Raw genomic sequence first — 16,372 nt, forward strand, 5'->3', positions numbered from 1 at the left:
GCTCTGTTTCTGGTGAATCTTCTTACCACCCCACACCTCTGGCCTATACGCCAGCTCTTGCCTGCATAAATAAATAAATCTTAAAAAAAAATTTCCAGGAGAAATGATTATAGAGCAGGCCCCATAGGGGTCACTTGGTTCACTCCATTAAATTAGGCAGAAAAGGAAAATTTTAGCTTCTCAAGTTGACCATTCTAGCAATTAACATTCCCTATTAGAAAATTAAATTCACTAAAATCAACTCAATCTGGAATAAAGACTTGAATATAAGACTTGAAGCCATAAAATATATGGAAGAAAAGGTAATAAGCTCTTTAATAACTGCCTTAGTGATGTCTTTATGGCTTTGTCCCAACAGCAAGAGAAACAAAGGACAATATCAACAAGTGGGAACACATCAAACTAAAAAGCATCTGTACAGTAAAAGAAACCATCGGTAAAATGAAAAGGCAGACTAGTGAATGGAAGAATATATTTGCAAAACCATGTTTCAGACAGGGGATTAATATCAATATATAAAAATATGTCATATAACTCAACAACCAAAAAACATGCAGAGGATCTAAATAGGCATTTTACCAATGAAGAGATGCTGATAACCAACAGATACCTGAAAAGATGTTCTACATCATGTATCAGTAGGGAAATGCAAAATAAAACTACAGTGAGATTTCATCTCAGCTTAGAAGGTTGGTATCAAAACCAAGAAATGACAAGTGTTGGTGAGGGTGTGATAAAACAACAACAACAACAACAACCCTGTGCACTGTTGGTGGGAATGTAAACTAGTGCAGCCACTGTGGAAGACAGTATGAAGATTCCTCAAAAAGTTAAAAATAGAAATGCCATGTTCCAAAAATCCCATTTCTGGATCATTTTCATCTAAAGAATATGAAAACCACAAATTCAAAAAGATGTATGCACTCTTGTGTTCATTGGAGTACTGTTCACAAGTCAATATATAGAAATAACCCCCAAGTACCTGACAAAGAATAAAGAAGATGCGGTATAAATACACAAGGGAGTACTACTCAGCCATAAAAATGGATGGAATCTTGCAATTTGATCAACGTGAATGGAACTGGAGGGGATTTTCTAAGCGAAATAAGTTGGTAGGAGAAAGACAATTACTCTATGACTTCACTCATTTGTGGAATATAAAGAAACAAAACAAACGAACAAAGTAAACCCTTAGACTCTGACAACAGAATGGTGATCACCACAGGGGAAGGAAAGGACAGGTGGAAGGGGCTGATCAGTGGTGGGTGGACATGGTGTGATAAATACAGTTGCTGGGGTGAGAAACTATTCTCCTGAAACCTATATGTTGTTATAAATTAATGTTGCGGGGGGGGGGGTGGGGAATCACTTCAGTTTACTGGTTTGTTAGATAAGTGAGTCAGTCGAAATCATTTCTAAGGACCTCTCTGAGCAATAAAAATTTGTATTTCTAAAAATCTTTGTCAGCAATATCAAACATATTACACTTTCTAAATTGTTGTCTTTGCTTCAATGAGTATTTCTACTATACCAACTTCAGCTCCTCTCTGTGGAAACCATTTTAGGCCAATTTGGCGGTCAAAGTGATTGTGTTTTTTTGTTATGTTCTGCAGCCGTGTTTCAAGGAGGCCTCATAGACTTAGGGAGATTACCTAAACAGATCAGCTTTCAGTCAGAGGATTGGGCAATTTTCATACCACTAACTTTTGTCTGGACCAAACTTTTAGGTTTACCTGCTCAGAAAAAGAAATCAATGACGTTTAAAGACACTGTATGAGCTTCAAATGTTGTGATATAACCTTTTTAAAAAATGATATTTGGTATTTTATTGATTAAAGCTATGTGGTTATAGGAGTCACTTTATATTTCCAAATTCACCTTACCTGGAGTAAGAATTAAAATCAACCCTCTTCCAGTGTCGGCCGAGGCTTTGCTCTCTCCCTAGTCGTCCAGGAGATGGCACTGTTGCTTCAAAGGTGTGACTTCCTTGGGGCCCAGTAAAAGAACTTGGGGGTGTAAAACAAAGCATTGCAATCGGAAGTTAAAAAGGAATCAGTGAGAAAAACCCGGCTTAATGAACTTTGGGAATAAGGCCTAGATTTGTTTCAATCATTGTCTTCCTGAATCTCTCCTTTTAGGGGCAAATGTGAACTTGAAGACCAACAACCAGGATGAGGAGACGCCCCTGCACACGGCTGCGCACTTCGGCCTCTCGGAGCTGGTGGCCTTCTACGTGGAGCACGGAGCCATCGTGGACAGTGTGAACGCCCACATGGAGACGCCACTCGCCATCGCCAGCTACTGGGCCCTCCGCTTTCAAGAGCAGGAGTACAGCAGGGAGCACCACCTCATTTGCCGCATACTGCTCGACTACAAGGCTGAGGTCAATGCCCGGGATGACGACTTTAAATCTCCGCTCCACAAGGCCGCCTGGAACTGCGACCATGTGCTCATGCACATGATGCTGGAGGCGGGCGCCGAAGCCAACCTCATGGATATCAACGGCTGTGCGGCCATCCAGTACGTGCTGAAGGTCACCTCCGTGCGCCCGGCTGCCCAGCCTGAGATCTGCTACCAGCTGCTGCTGAACCATGGAGCCGCTCGAATATACCCTCCGCAGTTCCATAAGGTGAGGCTGGGCTCAGGGGTGCAAGTGAGCACTAGGTGGTGGGCAGCGTGCAGGAGACGCAGATGGAGCTTGGTCTGAAGGCCCCAGGTAACTCAAGCTTGTTTGAGGCTTGAGTTTTTGGGGGGACTGGCTCTGGTCCTCTCTCTGACCTTCCATTTATACACACATCCCTGTCTTCTCCTAGTCCACTTTTTTTTTTATTAATTAATTTTTTTTTTCTTATAATGCTGTAAGCCCCATAGTTCTCCTGCCACCATATCACCTATGAACCATCACACAGATGCCAGGATTCGACCTTAGAGCACTTGGTGCTTGTGTTCTTGCCATATCACACTGTCCAACTTTTATTTTGAACATTATATTTTGATAATCTCTAATGGGCTAGCAGGGACAACATGCCAATAATATTGATAAGACTTGGCATCTACTCTCAAATTTAGAATCTGGTGGGAGAGATAAACACAGAGAGACGGCTTAATGTGCTGTGGTTAATGGTAAACCTTGGTAGAAGGATAAATGGCAGAGTAGGGGAATAAAAGGTGGTATTGCCAAATGGATGACAGATTTGCATTAGGTTTGTGATGGTAACTCATTTGGAAGGAAAGAATTTAAGACTTTAAGGGGCGTATACTCAGGCTGGGTAAATTCCAGATGGACAACATAGAGAACTTTCTGATGTAGGTGTGAAGAGTTCAGTAATTTCTGTGATCTTAGTAAGGGATTTTCTCTTGGTTTTCAGTGTTTTAATGGAAGATTGTCATTTCCTTCTTAAAATTATATATAATATTCAGAATGCTATGGAATTTTATAAAACTTTATAGAGAATTCTAGATGATTACAATGACAACAAAAATATAATAAATAATAATGTTGCAGTGATGTCTTCTGTTGAATGGTAAGATTCATATTGGTTGTTTCCTTTTGTTTTCATAATGGTGGGTGAGTACTAGCATTATCCTCATTTAGAAGATAATAAAGGAAATACTAAGGAAAATTAAGATGTTTTCCTAAAGGTGCAAAAAGTGGTCAAGTTCATTTTTTATTTAACAAATAATTACTGAACACCTACTATGTGTCAGGCACTGTTTTGGAAACTGGAGATAGAGCATTGAACCAAACAAGAGCCTCAAGGAAGATACTGTCTATTGGGAGACAGGAAAAACAAACAAACAACAAATGTATCTGCTCTGATACCTAGGTGTCATGGAGAAAAATTAAGCAAGGTAAAGAAAATAACAGAATGCCATTTTTGTTGGTGTTTGGGAATCTGTGATTCTGCAAAGGTTGATTAGAGAAAAATAAAGATGTAAAGGAGCAAATGGTGTGAATACATGGGGTGAAGGGAAGAGACTGTTTCAGGCTTAAGGAAAAGCTGTTACAAGGATCCTGAGGTAGGAGAGGGCTAAGCATGTTTGAGGAAGAGCAAGGAACCCAGAGTGGCTGGCGTGGAATGAAAGAGGGGGAGGAGAAGCATATACAAGGGTGTCTGCAAATCACTTATCAGTGGCTTTTACACCTTGGTGATGTCCTTGGCTTTTACTCTGAGTAAGGGAGGACATCATGGAAGGATTTTGAGTTGGGAAACCCAAGTCTGACTTATATTTCAGAAGGATCTTTTGGAGTACCTTTTGGAGAATAACACTGGGGGAGCAAAAGTATTATAATAATCTAGACAAAAGATGAGGGTGGCTGACACCCACAGTGGAAATGATGAAGATGGTGAGAGGTGGTCAGATTCACGGAAAATCCTAAAGTGGGGAATCAGTGAGTTTTGCTGATGGATTATTTGTGGCTGCTAGAGGAAGAGGGAGTTGAGGATAACTTCACGGATTTTTACCCAAGGAAGAGAAAAAATTCGAGATGCTATTTCCAGAGATAGGCGCAATGCTGGAGGGGTGGATTTAGAAGGGGAGATTGGGAGTTCTGCTGTGCTTGAGGGGCCGACTGGTCATGCGAGTGGGATGCCACTTGGATTTGATGTAACAGTGATGAGGGTTAAGAGTAGAGACTTAGTAACCATGGGGAGGAGCTCTGCCTTGGCAATTTGCTGGTTGTATGATTTTTGAACAAGTCCCCTAAATCTCTAATTTTCCTTCTCTGGAAAATGAAGGTAAAAATATCAACTTTTCAGGATTGTCTGAGGAGTGAGGAAGGCATGTAAATCACTGAGCCAGTGTGGCACTCAACAAATTGTTTTCGTCCCACCTCCTCCTGAAATGTGCTCTTGGTCCATTGTAGGCATATTCCTACTAGCTCTGCTTAGTTTCCTTCACAAGCCTAGAAAATAGGCAGACGATTAGATGTTCCAAGGAACACTTTGTCCACAGTTAGTATTTCCCTGTTTGCTTCTCTTTTGCCCCTCTGACTTCTCCAGTTTGGCCATATACTGAGGAGATTTAGGATAGAGTTAGTTACTGGTAGATGGCTGGCAGCATAAACATTTTTGTTACTACCCAACAACTCTGTAAGAGAACTGGCCCTCTTCCAAAGGAAAACCGAAGAAAAACTATTCAATTTACTATGCAGATGCTTCATCATGATTTAGAACAACTACTCTACAGCCCGACTTTCCAAAGAGAAAGTCATCTTTCCGACAAGTAAATGACTGATTCATTTATCCAGAAGATAAAGTGATTCGTTCTCTGGTGGATGGGGAATTCAGTTTCCTTATTTACAAGGAACAAGGTCAGAGCTGAAGATGCTGTCTTCCAAATACAAAGCAAATTTGTAGAGGGTGTATTTCACTGAAAGCCAATGTATAAATTACATAAGGGGGAAAAAGAATTATAGGGTTTGCAATTGCTTTCCAGGGTACAAAAGGACATTTGATTTTTTTTCTCTCAGCATAATTCAGAAGGAAGTGACACCCCAGGGAGCCAAGATTGGGTTTTCTTGTAGGGCAAGAAAGACATTTTTCTAGGGGAGGGAAAAGTATGTGAGGGTTTGGGGGAGGTAAGGATGATTGCTGCCTTTGAACAATGCTGTATGTGAAACCCACAGTATAAGCAAGCTCTTTGGTCATTAAATAGTTTTCTGTACACAAATAGATCAATATTAAGGAATGAGGAGGCTTTAGAGTTTCTCTGCTGAAGGGACTTACAGGTGGCGTTGAATTTGAAGGGTGACAGGGAGATTTATCTGGACTGTTTTTAAATCTGTGCTTTTAGGTGTAGGATGATGAGGAGTGTCTGAAAGTCATTCCACTTGCCACAACTGTAAGGAAAAAACCTTTTTTTGTCCAATTGTTCTGTGAAGGGAGAGTGGAGGCACCAGAGATTCACAGAGGGTGAATTTTATTGAGCATCTTCTGTTTCCCACACCAGCAGAGAGGAAGCAGCAGCCTCTCCCTGGTCCATGTCAGTTCTTCTGTTAATGGGAATGGGCCTGGATTCTGCTGCCTGTCACTACCGAAAAATCAATAAACAGAGACAGAAATTGAATGTGAGCGCTTATATTTTTCAGATCGTTGGCCATTGATCTGAGAGAATGGCGGGTGTAGCACCTTGAAGAGACCCTTCTGCCATCTCATCTTGAGCTGGCCTTTCTATAATGAGCTACACAAAAAGTTAATCATACACAAACAGCCCATCACACTTGATGTTTCTGGCATTTGTCATGTTCAGCCCCCAGAACTTGTTAATCAGGTTCTCAGTTATCTTGATGCTGCTACATCTGATAGCGTCAATGTCCAGCACTCATTCAGGCATCATTGGGGCAGGAATCTCAGTTCAAAATGAGTGTTTTAAAGAAAACAGATCATTGATCATATACATACGTACAGCCTATGCCACGTGTACGGGAAGGCTCCTATACTAGGTACGGTCCCCTTCCCTTCCTCACTAGCCCCATATCACTTCTTCATTTGATGGTCAAGTGAGCATAGAGGGATGCTTTCAAGTTTACATTTTCTTGAAGGTCTTATTTTGTTGCTGACTGGTCAAATAATTACTGATGCCTGAAGAAGGTATGTCAAGCTATCTTCATTCTGGAAGAAGCTCACTATACCAATGAAAAGAACGGGGAAGCTGCCAGGCTCAATAGGGCATTTCCTGCCACAACCATCCTTTGGCAGAAAACTTAGTGTCAGATAAACCCAACTGCCAATGGCAGTGGGCATTTTGGACTTTGTGCAGCTAACAATGCAGTTTAAGATCTACTTGAATTTACTTAACCCTAGTGAAAGGTAAAAGTTACCCCCTTGTGAGATATGAAAGTGTACCAGGGACAAATTCAAGCACCAAATGTGTGAAGTTAGACTCCTAATCTATGAATGAATTATGTTCTTTTTCTTTTCTTTTCTTTTCTTTTAAGGGAAAGAGTAATTTTATTAGGGAGAAAAGAAACAGAAATAAAGTGGGACTCCTAGGCCAGTGGAACCAGGCCAGGGAGGGGCAAGGAAGCTCTGAATTATGTTCTTATATTTACAACTAAGTTTGTTTCTTAGTAGGGCCTGGGAATGTGGTGGCTGAATAGAATACACACTGCTAAGTTAAATCTGAATTTCAGAAAAGTAATTTAAGTAATTTTTAGTAGAAACATGTCCCAAGCAATATTGGGGACACATTTACACTAAAAATTTTGTCTGTTTAGCTGAAATTCAAATAAAACCTGGCAATCTGTATTCATATTATTATTTGCAAAACCCAACAATCTAGTTGGGAGGTGTAGGTACAATGTTGAAAGAGGAGAGTAACTCTTGCCACATCTCTCCTCCCTTTGTTTTTCTGTGTTCTCACTTTTGGCTAGAAGAGGGAAGAAGGGAATACCTGGGGCCATATTTCCTGTCTTGGGAATATGGGTACCATTTCTTTACAGACAGTGCTCACCCATAAGATGCTGAAGGCAGGCACCAATCTCATGGATATGAGTGGCTGTGCAGCCGTCCAGTGCATGCTGAAGGTCATCTCTGTGCACCCGGCTGCACAACCTAAGATCTGCTAACAGCTCCTGTTGAACCATGGAATGGCTTCTTTTAAAAGACAAAACAAAGTTATGGTGATAGAAATTACAAGAGAGGTGCCTCTGAAGTGAAAAGGGGGTTAATGAGAAAGGGTCGTGACAGAACTTTCTGGAATGATGTGAATGTTCTGTGTCTTAACCAGCATGATGTTTACGTGACTGAACTCATCAAACTGCACAGTTAAAATCTGTGTGTTTTATTCTGCATATGTTATAGCTCAATGAATAAAAAAATCTAACCACTAATTAAAAAAGTTTTCAAGATGTGGGATGTGTGTGAACATAGGAATTTGAGTCTTGACTCTTTTATTTTCACATGAGAGATCTTGGTATGGAAGGTCTTTTATTTTAAATCTGTAAAGTGGGGATGGTTATTGGATCAACTTCATAGGGTTGTCCAGAGACTGAGCAAGCTAAATATGCAAAAATGTAACATAGTCCCTGGCACTAATAAGTCCTCAAAAATGGTAGCTATGTATTTTTTTCCTTCTTACTCTCTCCTGCTTATTATCATTTTTCAGGCTTCAGACTTTTTCCATTTACACCCATTTGGAGTACTATTATGCCTCTTAGCTCCAGCCAGCACATTCTTTGAGGGTGCACACATCTCCACTTCCATCAATGGAGCATTTATCATGCACTTTTTTTTAAAGATTTATTTATTTATGCATAAAAGAGCAGGGGTACAGGCCAGAGATGGGGGGTGGGGTGAGAGGGGATTCACCAGAGATAGAGTTGGGTACAGAACAGGCAGACTGACTGAAATACACTGCTGAGGGGAGCAGCGGGCAAGACAGGAAAGGTCTGCCTTGCCATGTGGGTAGCTCCCTGGCCGACCGGGGATTGAACTCATGCTGCAGAGGCTGTGGATTGCTTCATAGTGCGGTGTTTAACCCCTTGCGCCACCAGGGATGCCCTATCATGCACATTTTTGACTCACGTTAGGACACTACCTATGAAGTATCCTCCTGCTCTTTATCTGATCATCTCCAAATTAATATGCCCTTCCCACTTCCCTATTTCCATCAGCGACGTCCCTATTTGTCCTTAAATCTCAGGCTTCAAAGTTGCGTTCTTTTCTCGCCCTATCTCATTAGTCATTATGCCCTACTGACTCTTTCTCATAGCTTCAGTTACCCTTCATTCCCTGGACCAGCAGTGGTGCCAGCTGAGAAGCCATTTGGTGTGCCTGTTCAGCTTCCATGCTGCTCTCTGTCCTTGATATCCCATTTTCTCCTTCCTGCTTTTGCTCATGGTGCTCTAGGGACTCTTGATGATCTTTTAGTTGGTCTCTTATTATTTACTGACTTATATTGCTCTCTAACTTTGAAATATCTATGTCTTTTCTCCTCAAGTAGGTTGTAAACTCCTTGAAGTCAAAAAACAGGTCATAAACTTCTCAGAATTACTGTCATAGTGCTAAACATGGTTTTCAATAGAGGCTTCTAATGGAATGAATTGATTGAACAAGATCCTTTCTTGTTAAGAATATGTAATAGTGGGCCTCCCTGGTGGCACAGGAGTTAAAATCTCAGCACTATCAAGCTATTGCCAGCCACTGTGATATGAGTTTTATCCCCAGCCAGGGAGCTAACCCACATGGTGCCACAGACCTCTCCTGTCTCACCCATTGCTCCTCTTAGCAGTGTATTTTAACACCCGCTAACCCCCCACACCTTTGACCTATACCCCGGTTTTCTAATAATTTTTTCTTTAAGAAAAAAAGGGTAGGGCACCTCTAGTGGCCCAGGGGTTAAATCTCAAATGCTATCACCCCTAAGGCCTGAGTTTGATCCCCAGCCAGGGAGCTAACTCAGATGGCTCAGCAGACCTCTCCTGTCTCACCTGCTGCTCCCCTCAGCAGTTTATTCAGTGGATCTGCCTGTTCTGTTACCCGCTCTGTCTGGTGAATCCTCTCACCCTCCCACACCTCTGGCCTATACCCAAGTTCTTGTATGCATAAATAAATAAAAATAAATCTTTTTTTAAAAAGGAATATGTAATAGCTTCCTATTGCTTCTTCAGTCAATGCCAGGCTCCTGAGACTGGCATTCCAGGTACACTATCAGCTGGTTCTGTCTTATCTGCTCTGAACTTGAGCTTTTCCTAACATGGGCCCTTCTTTAAGATAATACCTCTCTCTTTTTCTCTCTTTCTGTCTCTCTCTCTCTCTCTGTCTCTCTCTCACACAACACACAACTGGGTATTAAAATGATCATCTTTCTGTCTTAGTTTTACTGGAAACCCCAAGACATTACATGCATATCATCCCACATTGAAAACTGCACTGCTAGGCCATATATGAAAATTTGTAAGGGAGGTGGAGCCAATCAGTTTTGGGAACTTTTGCCCAATAACAGTTGGTTGAGATTGAGATGAACTAGAAAAATAGGAAGGATATTTCTTTGCAGAAAGTAGTTTAAGTACAAAGGCGTCCTTCCCTTTTGATGGTAAGGGTACTTCTTCCTCATCTCATGTCCACTAAGAAGGGCTTTATGAGAAATCAGAAGAAAACTTGATATATGTGCTTTGAAGTTTTTTGTTTTTTTTTAAGATTTATTTATTTATTTATTTATATAAGCACTGGGTGCAGTCAGAAGCGCGGGAGAGTGAGAGAATTCACCAGAACCCGAGCGGGGAGCAGAGCAGGCAGAAGGACTGAAGCACACTGCTGAGGGGAGCAGCAGGTGGCAGGAGAGGTCTGCGAGCCATGCGGGACCCTCCTCCTGTGGCCGGGGAGCAGCCGGGGATCGAACTGGCGCTGCAGAGGCTGCGGGCAGCTTTGCAACCCAGTGCTCAACTGCTGTGCCATCGGGGAGGCCCTGTGCTTTGAAGTTTTAAGGAAAAAAAGGAATTGGCATATAAACTTATCAGAAAATTTAAAGGAGAACGTCAGTGGCTGGAGATGCTTGTCTGCTGGCAAATTAAAGAAAAGTTGAGACTAGAAGTCCAGAGTGCCTGAGTGATGACAGGATCAGTTCTCCAGGGACCAGTGTGTGTGTCAAAAGGGAGAGCCAGCTGGGCTCGCTTTGGAATGAAAATAGACCACACACAATGGTTGTCCAGAGGTGGGCCAGCCGCATTCCAGACTGCAATGGAAGTGCAGAAAAAAAAAGTTGGAGGTGTTCTGGTGGACCCAAAAGCTGTTGTGGAGGGGATGAGACCTATGTGAAGAGAAGCATTGTTCTTGTCTGGTGGGGTGTGCTCACTGTGACACCCACAGAGGAAGGCACTAGCACAGAGGGCACCATGTGAAATTAGGTTGGTATGAGTTGGCCCAGACCTCTCCTTCCTTCTCCCTTCCCAATCCCAGAGTATCCTAAGGCAGCTGGAGACACAGAAACACACTGTGATGTTTCCCTCACACCAGCCTATCCTCTCATTCTTTGATACCAACTGCATGTCCAACAATTCAATTCTGACATTGACTACCCAGAGTTACTGTCAGACTCCACAAGTTAAGGGCTTGGTTCCACAGACCCCACTTCAGATGGGGTACCCAAACTGCCCACAGTTTTTGCGTGACTGACTACAATTTTAGGGATTCCCACAACCTTTTCCTTGGGTTTGATAATTTTTCTAAACAACTCACAGATCTTGAAAACACTTTACTTACTAGTGCTATTTTATTACAAAGGAAACAACTCAGGAACAGACAATTGGGAAGAGATGCAAAGATCGAGGCAGGTGTGGGGCAGGGTGGTTCAGAGCGGCCATCCTCTTGGAGGGCGTGCACCTACCAGTGCTTCGATATGTTCACCAACTCACAAGCTCCCCAAACCCCATTGTTTCAAGCAGTTTATGGAGGCTTCGTTAGATAGGCTTGGCTGATGAAGTCACTGACCATTGGTGATTGAACTCAATCCCCATGTCGTGTCCCCTTCCCCACGGATGGAGGGGCAGGGTATGTCAAAGTTCAAACCCCCTCTAATCAAGGCTCAGTCTTTCTAGAAGACACAAATCTTGAAGATACTCAGGTTCTCCCTCTAAGTGTCACTCATTAGCATAAACTAAACATGGTTGAAAGGAGCTCATTATGAACAGCAAAAGATGTTCCAATTACTCAAGAAAATTCCAAGGGATTCAGGAGTTTTATGGCTGAAACAGGGGACCAGGACCAAATGTTCACGATGTCACATCCACAATACCTCCTGTCCCACTGTAGTTTGAAGGTGACTGAGCAACAGGAGAAAAAAAAAGTTTCTTTTGAATAAAATTTGGACTTTGAATTAGTCAATTAAAATGAGTATTTTAAAGTACTGACTGAAATGACATTTTTATTATGTCTAGAATATCTAGACAAATTATTATTCAAAATTAAATGTAAACAGGTGTGAGTCCTACCTGAGGTTTCAGCTTACATGTAGAAAAGAAGGATTTCAGGGAGCAATTTTGAGTGGTCAGGAGAAAGGGAATGAATAAAGCTTTGAGGCCTCTCTGTAGTATAATTTTTAAATTTTTTTTAAAGATTTATTTATTTATTTATACAAGCACTGGGTACAGTCAGAAGCGCGGGAGGGTGAGAGAATTCACCAGAGCCAGAGCGGAGAGCAGAACAGGCAAACTGACAAAGTACACTGCTGAGGGGAGCAGCGGGCAGCAGGAGAGATCTGCGTGCCATGTGGGACCCGTGCCTGGTGGCCGGGGATCGAACCGGCGCTGTAGAGGCTGCGGGCAGCTTTGCAACCCAGTGTTCAACCGCTGCGCCACCAGGGGAGGCCCTTAAAATTTTTTTTTTATTGTCTTAAACCATTGTTCATTTTTGTACTATATTTGATTTCTCCCCTCAGGTGTAGTCCCCATAATTTTCCCACCACCACATCACTCGTGAACTGTCACCATAGTCCTTTTTTTTTTAAATTTAAATTTTATTTTTATATTCCCCATACAATTGCAACCCCCTTATTTTGACCCCAATCCCTCCTTTCCCCGCCCCCCACCCCCTTAGAGTGTCTCTAGTTCATAGTTGTTTGTTGATTTTGATTTTTACTTTCTTATAGTTATTCTTTTTCCTGGTCTCTTATTTAAGTTTTCTAGATTCCTGCTATGAGTGAGACCATAGTCCTTTTTGCTCTTCCCTCCCCTGTTTTGACCCCCTCTTCCTTCCCCTCCCCTGCTGTGTGCCTCAGATCTGTGGTCAACTTGCAAGTTTTGTCTTTTTCCTGCCCCTTTTTTGGTTTCCCTGTATTCCCCCTATAATTCAAACCATCGATACATTTTTCTTTTGCCTTCTGACTTATTTAGCTTAGCATAATCCCTTCTAGTTCCATCTATGTTGCCCAAATGGAACAAGTTTATCTTTTTTGATCATGTCAGCAGAACTTTTACCTTTGCTGATGCAGCACTCATAGATGGGTGTGTAAGTGCACACATGCAGGTGAGCTGCATACGTACAACACACGTCACTTTGCCATCTAAGATCTAACGTGAAACTCATCTCCTTCAAGGAACCTTTCCTGGTTAGCCTCAACTCACCCAGCTCTCCCTCTTGAAATTTCTGTGACTTTTCTTTTTTCTTTTAAGCAGACCAAGAACTTTATTGTGTGCAAGATTTTCCAAAGCACCTTTTTAGTGGGGCAAAGTCCATACTTTTTAAACCTTATAATCTAACATAAGTATAAGAGCCAACTGTACGTCCACTGGCCTCACTTGTTGGGTATGGGTTTTTGCTTCTAATTCTCAAGGGAAGCCTCTCACCAGACTCATGTGTTTTGCTTTTGAGGTTAGGCTTAAATATCCCATGATTGATAGGTCAGATAGGTCCTGCACTCATGGCAATGTCAAAGTTAAAGGTTGGTTAAGAATCTAAATATCCTGGTGGCACAAGGTGTTAAGATGCAATCTGTGAAGCTATCCGCAGCCACTGCAGCATGAGTTTGATCCCCAACCAGGGAGGTGACCCACATTGTGCAGCAGACTCACCCATCTGACTCACCCACTGTTCCCCTCAGCAGTGTATTTCAGTCAGTCTGCCTGTTCTGTTCCCTATTCTGTCTCTGGTGGATCCTCTCACCCTCCACATCTCTGGCCTGTACCCCAGTTCTTGTATACATAAATATTTTTTTAAAAGAGTATAAATATCCAGTCTGGATATTTGCTTTTTTAGTAAAGTCCAAAACTAAATCTTGATTCAACTTCTCAGTTTTTTTTTTTTTTGGTTGGTCACTGAACTGTTGAACAGTGTGCTAATGAAATAACTAAAGTTCAACCCATCCTTTATTTGTTGATGAAAGTTAAGATACCAGTGAGTGAGATTTGGAATGTGGCATCAGTCCTCTTCAGGCATTTTACTGGGAAGAAGCCTTTCTTTTTTAAAATTTTCTGGTATCGTTGTTCATTTTTGTACAATATTTGATTTCTCCCCTTCCCTCAGGTGTAATCTCCATAAATCTCCCACCACCATATCACCCTATGAACTGTCACCAGAGTCCCTTATGCTCTTCCCTCCTGTTTTGACTTTTGTCTCTCTCCCTCCCCTGCTGAATGCCTCAGATCTATGGTCAGCTTGCAAGTTTTGTCTTTTTCCTGACCTTTTGTTCGGTTTCCCTATATTCCTCCTATAAGTGAAACTATCCAAAATTTTTCTTTTTCCTTCTCACTTTTTTCATTGAGTATAATCCCTTCCAGCTCCATCCATGTTGCTGCAAAAGGCATGAGTTTATCTTTTTGATTGCTGAGTAGTATTCCATTGTGTGTGTGTGTGTGTGTGTGTGTGTGTGTGTATCTCACTTCTTGATCCAGTCATGTGTTTTGAGGCATTTCAGTTGTTTCCATGTCTTGCCTATTATAAGTAGTGCTGCAATAAACATAAGAGTGCAGGTGACTTTCATGTTGCTCTGTAGCTTACTTTATCTCATTGTGACCAGTAGATCTAGGTCTTAGGTTATTAATGTTTGACTTTTTGAAAATAAACTTTTCTGTAGAGCTGGAAGAGTTTCCCATGTAGCTGGACATATATTTTCTCAAAATTGCTTCATTCATGGTCAGAGCATGCAATTCACTTGGCTTCCACCTTCTTTGTTAGCACCTTTTTTTCACTTGCTCCTAGATGTTGAAGAGAATTAGTTTGATTTTATTAATCCTCCCATTCATCATAAGGGTCTGGCAGTGCCTTTGGAAACTCAAAAGTGTGAGATTTGTCGAAAGCATTTGGGGCCCTGATAAAGCTAATGTCCTTGCGAGTGGAATGAATGAATCATATATGTGCATTGAACACCTGAAACGCTGTGCTTTCTCTGCAGGTGATAGAAGCTTGTCATTCTTATCCCAAAGCAATCGAAGTTGTCGTCAATGCCTATGAACACATCAGATGGAACATAAAGTGGAGAAGAGCTATCCCTGATGACGACTTGGAGGTAGAGAATCAGTTAACTATAGTTTTCACTAAAAACGTACTTCCAGTCTCCCATGGGAGTGCAGGAAATTCTAATCTGAAAAATTGGTTTGGAGAATGCTTTTAAGCCCTACTGAAATGCATTGAGACAAAATGCATACATGCAAATTTCATGTAGGAGAGTAAATAGACTTATCAATATATAGTGCTTGGGATTGTCTAGGGGATTTCTCCATTGAAGGCAAGTTGGACAGTTACATAAAGGGGGCTGTTTTACTTTCTTCCCATCAATTTAAATGAGTCAACTAATAATATTTGGGATTGCTCAGAGGGCGTTTTTGCCAGAAGATTAAAACATTTCATGGTGATGATTTCAAACACTTTTAAATGTCTTGAAGCCCTTACTAGGCAGGAAACAGTATTATAAACCCTGGGGCGAGTCATATCAAAAGCCATTGGTGAAACCAAGCTTTCTCTCTACTTGTGGACTTTGCTGCCTTTGCAAACCTGCCAGTTGACAATAAACCACTGTTCTTGGTCTTAGCAGTCATAGACTGTCTCCAGCATGTGGAGAGGTATCAGGCACGGAGTGCAAATTCCACTGGAAATGCAAAGTCCACTGTGTTTGGAAGCCAATGGCTTCAGAGGCATCTTATTCTACTACTTATTAGCTATTTTATCTTTAAAGAGTTCCCTGACCTGCCTTAGCTCATTAATTGATTAAATATCTAAACATCTGGATATCACCAAGCACATTAAAGGACAGCATAATATTTATATTCATTGAAAATTATTTGGTTTACACGGGTCTAGGCAATTCACATGTGTGTGTTTATTTCATTTGCTGGGTTCTGGGTTGTAGCACCAAGTATTATATCTCCTCTTTCTTCACTTTACAGACCATTCCCTCACCTCCCCATCTTGATTTCATGTTTAAATTTTTGTTTGGCTATCAGAGACCCTAGGTACAGAGGCGGGACAAAATACACTGTTGTTGCTGTCTATTGACGTGAATTGTGGGGCTCTTCTGACTTGATCCTGTCTTGCCTTCCTTTGCAGAGACACTGGGATTTTTACCACTCCCTCTTCACTGTGTGCGGTAACTCTCCAAGGACCCTCATGCATTTATCGAGATGTGCCATTCGAAGAACATTGCACAACAGATGTCACAAAGTAATTCCTTTGCTTTCCCTCCCATTGTCATTGAAAAAGTACTTGCTTTTAGAGCCTGAGGGAATCATTTATTAAGCCTTATGAGACAGAAGTTCCCAGTCCTAGATATTTAAATGGACTCGCCTGGTAGACACAGTTTGCATAAATAAAATGGTACTTGGGTTGATTATAACACTTCAGGGATTTCAAAACACTTTACAAACACTATGTCATTAATCCTAGGGTGAGGGGAAATAAACAAGAAGTAAAGTTAAGGAATTCTCAAAGACACGATGTAT

At 41.6% G+C, this 16,372-nt stretch overlaps 1 protein-coding gene across 1 annotated transcript in view; it reads left to right on the plus strand.

Annotated features, from left to right (window-relative positions):
• The window catches only part of ASB4 (ankyrin repeat and SOCS box containing 4), a gene marked incomplete at both ends in the record, with an annotated part of 57,036 nt that extends 40,867 nt beyond the window's left edge, over positions 1 to 16,169 (plus strand). The window contains 3 exons of the mRNA XM_084229312.1: positions 2,139 to 2,629; positions 14,830 to 14,943; positions 15,981 to 16,169. Coding sequence (XP_084085438.1) covers positions 2,139 to 2,629; positions 14,830 to 14,943; positions 15,981 to 16,169 — 794 coding nt within the window. The remainder of the gene's footprint in view (positions 1 to 2,138; positions 2,630 to 14,829; positions 14,944 to 15,980) is intronic.
• Between the last annotated feature and the right edge of the window lie 203 nt (positions 16,170 to 16,372).

Source organism: Talpa europaea (genome assembly GCF_964194135.1).
Source record: "Talpa europaea genome assembly, chromosome: 3".
Lineage (NCBI taxonomy): Eukaryota > Metazoa > Chordata > Mammalia > Eulipotyphla > Talpidae > Talpa > Talpa europaea.